A 9,613-nucleotide genomic window follows, 5' to 3' on the forward strand; every position below is an offset into this window, starting at 1 on the left:
TAAATTTATATTAATAGATGCAATTGTGAACTTTATTCTCTCAAAACATATCATTTACATATAAGCGATTTGAACAGATTCACGCACACAAATAAAAAATTAATGAAAAATATTATGTCTAAAATTACAGTTAACATACTTCTTATTGGCAACGTCGATACATAATTCTCCAAAATAGAATTAAGAAGATGAGTGCTCGTATATTTGTGCTCCTCTTCCTCTCGTTGCAGTCCTATATATTTATCATTTTATTCACGTACTCTTTCCCATTGCGATCCTATATTTAGCAAAGCCCTATACTTGCATAATGATGAAGAACTGTTCGACTTACAATTAGTTTATACCGCTCTATCTATTCATGAGAGCCAATCTCGTAGAACGGAAACACTGTATATTTCGAATAGAATTTTCCTCGGAAAAGACGTTTTGGAATGTACTCTTAGCTCTGGTTTACTTCTTTCCGAGTTCTGAATTCTCTTCTTTTCCTGCATTCGATTCGCAGATTCCATATTGGGGGCAATATTTGACTTTCCAAGAGTTATTAGATTTATCATAATCTCGTGATCTTTCGTACGATTTCAAACTTCTGTTCAAAGAGGACTGGAATTGCCATTCATTTCACTTGCGTTATCTCTTTTCTCACGAGTTTTCTGTGTTGGTTCCATGGTTTATTTAACAAATTCTGACGATAACATTTTCGTGAAAGAAAATTATCATAGAGTCTTTTGGACATAACAGAATCGAAAAATGATTAGAAAGGAAGAAATTCAATTGTATTAATTTAACAGTTGGGTTGATTTTAAGATATAAGTATGCTGCTATTTCTATTTGCAATGTACACGCAAGATGCCGGACAAGATTTTATAAAGAATAAAATTGTTTATGGAATACCAATTTTACAAATATTATCAACATTTGTTGTGAAAGTTTCGTCTCGGGGTGGGCTCTCTTATATATCGTACAAATATAAGAAATATATTTAATTATTATATAAAATAAATATAAAATAGCTTTATACACATGATTACCTTTTCCTATACGATTTTACAAAGTTTTGTTTTGCATATTTTTTAATTATCTGCAGTTTACATTTTCAAAAAGAATCTGATTTTATGCTTTGCTACAATATATCATTTTTAATTATAATATTATATAATGCTAACGCGTCGTATGTTTAACTGACACGCGCAATGTATATTCCCGGATACTTTGAGAAAGAGAAATACTTGAAAAAAAAGTTTCTCTATCTAATCCTCCGGACTGTTTTTCTGCAAATACTATAATTTATTGTCAGTCCATACTTATAAGATCGTCATCTAGATAGAATATATTTAAATGCTGAAGTGCGCGTTTATTGACTCTCGCACGCACGATTCATGGACTGATAGTCGTCTAAATGTAATCTGTAAGTGGCTATATTGAACCCTTATATCTTAAAAATTACTGCTTGAAATAAATGTACACATGACATTTTTATTTAACTTTTTGAAAACTTTCTTATCCATGTCATCAAACGTCTTGCTAATGATTCTCATTAGTCAGTTGTCGTCGACTGCGGAAGAATTTTCATTCGTTTCTCCCGTACAAATCGCATTGAATTAAAATCACGCATTGAATTGCGTCCATGTTACACAATTATGCGTAAATTATACGATTATGGATAAGCGCGAGAATTTACAATATAAGACTTAAACATATAATGAATGTGTGCATTGATGTCATAGATTGGTACACGAGAATATACATACTTGTACTATGTGTGTTCATGTGCATGTATGAGTTCAAGCAAGTCTAAAGGAGCACCATGAGAGTGGGAGCGAGCTTTGGTCTAATTATCTGGTTTTCAATAAATTTGCTCGCCTGACCGCACTGACTGGTTACAAGAAAAGATCAGTCGGAATCTGTTAGTGGTGCTGTTAAGTGATAGAAAAGAGTACTTGAGAATGATTTTCGGAGAAAAAGTCCTTGTTCTAATACTCCTCATTTATCTATTTAGAGTACAATTACTCACGGAAGCAATCAAAGTGTAAGCTGCTATTAATTTTATGACTAACAGCGTGGAAAAAAAAGAAAGAAAAGATAAAGAAATATATAAAACTAGCGCAATCAAAAGACAAGCGCCTGATTCGCAACGATACACAATTTCTTATAGACAAGAAAATACTATATATGCGTACCTATATATATATATATATATATAAAATAAAGCATTATATTATATTGTAAAGGTTTTCTCAACATCAAGTATTGATGGTTTTTACAAGATGTATATTTCCGTAAATTTCGTAAAAGCGCGCGTTGCTCTTGTCGTTATCCTTCCACGCATCAAAACAAAGAAAAAAATAGAAATGTGTTAATGGTAACATTTTCGTTTTTTATCCTCATTTCTCGCCTGCAAATAATGTATATATAATAATTACGTAAGTTGGGCGTATACATTTGTGCGTCCGATGTAAGGAAACGCGGCACATCGAGAGATAAAATCCACTTGAACTGTTCTTAACCTTGCAAAATTTTATAGCTGCTTTCAAACAATTATCAGTGCATAACATTTGACCTCGTAATTGCAATCGATCGGCCAGTTAACGAATTGAAGTAATACCGTAAATTATCCTGAAAAGAGCGAAAAGTCTGTTTCTTGGTATGGTGCAAAAACAGTCGATTGCTTTTTCCAGCAACGAGACAAAAAGCAGCAGACTTTAACAAAAGCCACTTTAATTTTCGCAGCAGGCGATTAATTCGTTTTCGTACGCTCACGAGAGCCATCAGTTTTGTGCTTTATTTCCATGATAAATAAGCATTCAATCCACACTTGTTTAAATAACAATATTCAAATTTAATTTTCGTAACTCTATCGTGCGCGCATGCGGGTGCCGACGAGTACTTATAAATATTGATTTGATGCTTATTTTAATAGTTATCACTTAGCGTTATAAGTAAATCAATTGAGTAAAAATAAAAAGGGTACATAGTAAGAAACAGAATGCAAAATATATGTTTACATATACACAGAGTGTATCTCAAAAAACGCCCACTAACCATATCGCGCTATTCTTGGTCAAAAACTGAGGTTACAATTTATGAATCATTTTGCAATGTTTGTAATTTTGTTTAGTTATTCGGATTATTCCATAAATAAAATGTCTAAAATTGATGCATAAGGCTCACCATATTCCGTAGTAGGCTACAAGACGCAGGACGCATCGAAATTGGAAGAACTCCAATTTTCGCGTTCTGCGTCGATACGAATGCATCATTCAACAAATATGATTGCGATAAGTATTTACATGCCATGTCTGATTGAATGACAGATTGTTTGCGGCGAATCTATGTAGAGACATAGATGCAAAAATTTTACGATTTGCGACTTACGTTCTGCGTCCTGCGCTTTGCGTTCAGTATTTTACATTCCATGTAGAATGAGCTTAAAATAAAAAATTTTTAAGAGAATTCATCTTCAAAATATTTCATAAAGAACACTTAAAAATATCTCAAAATTGTCTTATCGTCGATTTTATCCGCTTATTTGACAATCTTTAAAAACCAATATCTCGTTATTGCAAAAATTGCAAAATGGTCCGTCAATTTTAGACTCAGTTTTTGATGAGAAATAACGTTATATGTTAAAAGATTTGCTTGATTTACGCTCCAGTCTTAATCCTAAAATCCTAAAATTCAGCCAGTAGGGCTACCAGTCCTAATTGATCCTAACCGAAATCTGTATCCATTGGCTGAATTTTAGGATTTTAAGATTAAGATCGACGCATAAATCAGGCATTATCAAACTGAGGACTAAGTTAAAAGTAAAGTTAAATTGAAAGTTGTATTTAAAAAAATATTTAACTAAATTAAAATAATTATTATAATTTTTATAATATTGTTTTAACGATTAAAATTAAAAATAACTGCAATATATAGAACATACTATAAATTTAATATTTTACTGGTAAAATAAGTTTATATGAAATAGTAAAGAAATATAATTTTGTAGAAAAAAATATTTTTTTTAAATTGTTTATGACAATAATATAAAAATAATTGTAATTATGCATAATGTAGAATACATGTAGACATAATTGTTATAAATAACTGATAATTTTTAATAGAAGAATAGAATTTTATTTTAATATTATTTCCAAATTTTTCTCATTTAATTTTTCTTTTAAATTATCATTATCACTAGAGAAATCTTTGTTTCTTTCTATTCAAAATAACAAAGTTACATGATAGTAATGACAATCGTGATTGACATGGAAACTCATTGTCTAATGTTTAAAATTTTATGGAAGAAAATAATATTGTAGTTTTCTTAGAGAGTAAAAACATTTTTAATTTCGAAAAAATTAATATGTTTAAAATAACTAGTTGAAGTTAAAAGTTAATTCATTGAAAAATAACTAAGCTGCGTCATATTAATTGTTTAACTTTATTACATAACTTCTGTCTTTTTTTAACTGATCACAAGGTCCAAAATAGATGACACAAAGTCTAAAGTGGAGACATAAGACGTCTAACCCGGATCTACAATAGATTTTTAAGCCTTAAGCCATAAGAAATGGACGAATCATAGTTAATTGTTTTCCTTGCATTTGACTGTAATTGGTAAATTTCTTACGGCTTGAGGCTTGAAACACCTATTGTAGGTCCGAACTTAACTACCGGCTTATTGTAGAATAAGCATAAAGGAATATTGAAGTGATGAAATTGTTAATATATTGCAATCGTATAAAAAAATCTCCCAATTTATTGATCGGAATAAAAAGTGCTTTTATTGAATTGAAGTAGACACAAAATGTATCCCATATATATTATATATATATATATATAAAAATTTGAAATTTAAGAAGACTATACTATCGACGATAATCAAATTCGGCCATTACTTCAGCATTTTCATATGGGTTTTTTTTAAAGTCTGGTTTATCGACGATTCATTAGAACTTATTATACAATAAACATATGAATTACGCATCATTGACACGTTACTACTACATCAATATCGTACACACACATACGCATAATTTTTTATATATCAATTTTGTAGCGTTTAAATGTCTAAGTCTAATTTTAAGAACTCGTTGTTTGTTCATATAATAATTACTAATCTGTGAATTACAATTTCGCAAGTAGACTGCTAAGCTTTTGTATCAAGTAAATATTGTCATAACGTTAACAGCTCTGGACGCCATATTGGATTAAGAAATGATAAAGATCTTAATTTCAAAATTAAATGTTTTCCGTACTCGGTATAAGTATAAAACTCTACTTTCACAGATACGTATTAATATGTATATTGGAAAGAAATTTAATACGTATACTGAAAAGAATTTTAAAATATATAAAGAATAAAAAAAGAAATTGTTACAAAAAGATTATTGCGTCTAGTCAGTAAAATAGACGATCATTAGGATCATCTTAAAGACGTCTAAAAGATGTTTTATAAAGACATTTTTACCATTTAAAAAACGTCTTACGTCCCGATAAAGACATCTTATGTCCCGATTTTAAATTTTGTGCTATCTGGACGAGTAATTATAGAAATATTTATATTGTGAATAGTCTTCTGTTTTGCATTTCAATACGCCACAAAAGCTTAATCTTAATCTTAATTACACACAATTCCATGAGAATATGTAAATTTGGCGATATCTTATATTAACAAAATATTTAGCGAGGATATGCAACGTTATAACTTCAAGTAGCATACAAGATAAGAACTTAATACATAGTCGGCAGCGCTCCTTTGTGGATGTTTTTATAAATAAAGCACATATGTTCGATAGAGCACCAAATTACTTTTCGCAAGATAGAATAGGTCGCGTTATGTGGATCGTAACATAACAATTTTTCTCTAACAATTGTTTTGCAAAATTTTACAGTCGATACCTTTCGACACTCGAAAATTATATTTTGAATTAATTAACTCGTGATAAGAGTATGAACTTGCAATTGTCACGGAAGACATATGTCATCAATAGTGATAGAAAAATTAGTTTCGATACGTTTATTTATTTCCGGTACCATCTTTGTAGATGCGTCATTCACATCGATACAAAGAGATAATGAATATACATATCTTAGAGACAACACCCGCGAAGTCCAGAATATTAATTCGAGCCGCTATTTCAAAGCTAGGCGTGTCAGCTGTATGACGTACGTCGTTATAAATTGTCTACTGCATTTAAGTTTTATAAAACCGCACTCTTTTTCTATCAGCGTAAAATTACTGTACAAAAATGAAATCCTAAAGGAAAAGACAATTACTTTTTATATATACATTTTTTTCACATTCAATACAAACATTGCTTTTACATCTGAATATATAAATATTTTGGAATATATCAGAATATTTTTGAATTTTAGGACTTTAGGAATATTTTACGAATATTTCAAGCATTAGCTGGGGAATTTATAAAAAAATGCATGTGTGCAATAATATGATTCTAAATGTAAATTAGATTTACATAAATAGAACAGAATTAATATCTTATAATTAAAGCGAATTCAATATATTTATTTCATGTAGACCAGGAAATTGCCCATCGTTTGGTAGTTCCATGACGCAAACGGAACTTCTGCAAGAACTGGCAAATGAATGCCGTTACGATAAGATTGTCAGACCACCCGGAGTAATTAATGAAACGGATCCGGTCAGAATTTATACCAAAGCTTTTATCTACACAATAACGTCCAACATGGCCAAAACTCTGGTATCTGCATAATTTTACTTAGCTATGTGCAGGGCTCGGTAAAACCGATTCAACTTATTTAAAATAAAAAATATGAAATAAGTTCCAAAAACTTGTTTAAAATATTAAATATGAAATAGGTCAGAAGAAGTTATTTAAAATAATAAATATTAAATAGCGTTTTAATTTTTCTTTTATTTAAAATATATATTTTAAATAAATTTATTTGAAATAAGACCGAGCCCTGGCTAAGTGTTACAGATAATGCATAGTTCAGGAATGTTAATAGAAAGGAATAAACATTATATTACAGCGATTTGATGTGCATTTAATGATGCAGTTTCGATATTTGGATAAACGGCTTAAATTCACGGATATAGCTCCTTATTTGACTCAAATATACGGTGGTCAAAACGCTCACAAACTAATTTGGACGCCTACGGTGTACGTTGCGAATGAGCGTACCTCGGCAGTAATGGGAAATGGCGTCAAAGATCTACTCACCTCTATCAGTTCTTACGGCATGGTCATATTAAACATTAGGTATTTAATATTTATTCTCGAAGAATTGTGCGGTTAAAGCAGGGTTGGTAAGTAACGCGTTATTTGTAACACGATTATCATTTTCGTAACTTTTCTATTTTTAGAATGACGGTAACGAATTCAGCCATTACTTTTATCATTACTTTAATTCCTTATTATTATTACACACACACACGCGCGCGCGCGCGCGCTTGCACACACAAATATTTAATAGTCTTATTCAATTCTGTTATAAAAATTTAAACATAGAAATACTAATTTTGTAAGTAACACAAACTATTTTTTTAAATTAGTAACGAATAATTTTTAATAAATTAGTAACAATAATTTTTTTTACAAAAGATTGCTTTTATAAAATAACGTTTCCAATCCTGGGTAAGAGATGCATCTGACCGAATTTTATTCCGGACCAATTTTTTACATATTTTGCTTTCTGTATTAATTTTCAACATAACTAGCTAACGACCGATCGATTACTTAATGTTCGGTTAAATTTCAGATTGGAAACTACTCTGAACTGCGGCCTTCGATTAGAGAAGTTTCCATTCGACGTGCAAGAGTGTCCGCTGGTGTTTGAAAGCTGTAAGTTATCAATTTATTAAGTATTAAGATACAGCTTATAATCAGATCGAATAAGGAATTTCTATGTTTATTTATGTTATTCACATATGGATTCACTATTCCTTTAGAGATTATCGCTTATTATTGATAATTATTAATAATAATTGTACAATGATTTTTAAATTGTATTATTTATATTATTATCTGAATAATTTATTACTAATTTTATATTATATTTATTGTCAATTCATTATATATAGCTTTTTGGTATATAATTTTCCTATTCTATAGTACGAAATAAATTACGTATTGTAATTATATGTGTAATTATATAAATATAATATATATATGTACATAGTTACACGTATAAAATATAAAAATATAAATATATAAAAAATATAAAATATAAAAATATAAAAAGTCTGAACAACGAAGATGTCAATAAAAATCGAATGTAAGAAAAATGCAAAGAAACACGAGCAGAACAAATGTTTCTTTCTAAAGGGACTCACAATGTGAATGAAATGGTGCTAGACTGGGATGAAGATCCAATTGTCATCGCGGATAATTTATATCTAACGGAGTATAAACTCATGGACACGTGGATTAATCGCTCCGGAATATCTTATACCCCATCGCAATATTATGATGGGCATTTTGGTAAAGTACAAATTCGATTTATATATATAAGGAATCCTAAAGTTGTCTGTTTTACCAATTCTTTACAGTATGGAATATTGCAGCAATACTGCAGCAATATTTTAATAGTGCGCAATATTACAAAAATTGCAGTAATATTGCTGCAAAATCGAAATTTAAATATTATATTGGAAACATTGCAACAATATTGTAAAATGTTGCAATTTTAATACTTTGTAAGAAATATTGTATATATTGCTGCAATATTATAATTCAAAAGGCAAATACATCATGAAATAAACGTGCTTCTCATAAGAAAAAATCATCTAAGAGGCCTATAAAGAAGCATATGCAGAATGCGTTAGCGAGCTGTTAATTTTTTTAAGTAATAATCTTATTTCATAATATAATTTATTTTTCTTTCTCTCTTTTAAGTAAAAGTAATAACTGATCTTTTCCATAGAAAAACTATTTAATTCCGTTAGATATAAAATTTGTAAAAATATATATAAACATTTCGAACTCTGTCAGGTTACGATGGCGAAACGATCACAATTACAATAATTTATAAAAAAACATTAATCCCGAGTCTGTTAAAATTACAATATTAAATCACGTAGGTATGTTAACTTTCACGTATGTATATTACCACTCATATCTTTATCAATTTTGTAGATTTAATTTATTGACTCGTAACTCTCTAATCATTTCTAACGGAAATAATTACTCCTTTTTATTTGTATTGTTATCAGTTCCTTAATTATCATCATGTCATAAGAAGTCGCAAATTCTATTACATAGATGTTCTGTTACATATATGTGTAATTGATTACACTTTATTCTCGTTATTATAAAAAAGTTAAAAATTTTATTGTGCATATACTTGTGCCACACGATGATTGTTCGAAATTTTTATTACTCTTTTTTTTTTAAGATTTGTTGGTGCGTCAAGTTGGTGATGGAAGTCACTTGTAATAAGTATATAAGAAACAGGACATCTTAACTGAGAGCACATCGGAAACTGAAAAAGGGTAGGGGGTGACAGAAGTGGGAGTTTGAACTTTATGTTATGTGGGGGAATGGCCTGTTAAAATAGGAAGGTAAAAATCTCTGGTAATCTTTCCGTGTCACTTTATAATTCAAATCATATTTTAGCTTCTATCTATCTATATATATATATA

General features: G+C 29.6%; 1 protein-coding gene across 1 annotated transcript in view; it reads left to right on the plus strand.

Moving 5' to 3' along the window:
- The first annotated feature begins 1,889 nt into the window (after window positions 1–1,889).
- Window positions 1,890–9,613, plus strand: part of LOC108753439 (glycine receptor subunit alpha-2-like) — an 11,887-nt gene continuing 4,163 nt past the window's right edge. The window contains exons 1-5 of the mRNA XM_018494999.1: window positions 1,890–2,026; window positions 6,527–6,710; window positions 7,003–7,232; window positions 7,732–7,814; window positions 8,298–8,453. Of these exons, the coding sequence (XP_018350501.1) occupies window positions 1,944–2,026; window positions 6,527–6,710; window positions 7,003–7,232; window positions 7,732–7,814; window positions 8,298–8,453 (736 nt within the window). The 5' untranslated portion in view covers window positions 1,890–1,943. The remainder of the gene's footprint in view (window positions 2,027–6,526; window positions 6,711–7,002; window positions 7,233–7,731; window positions 7,815–8,297; window positions 8,454–9,613) is intronic.

This window comes from Trachymyrmex septentrionalis, unplaced genomic scaffold (genome assembly GCF_001594115.1).
Source record: "Trachymyrmex septentrionalis isolate Tsep2-gDNA-1 unplaced genomic scaffold, Tsep1.0 scaffold7, whole genome shotgun sequence".
NCBI classification, from domain to species: domain Eukaryota; kingdom Metazoa; phylum Arthropoda; class Insecta; order Hymenoptera; family Formicidae; genus Trachymyrmex; species Trachymyrmex septentrionalis.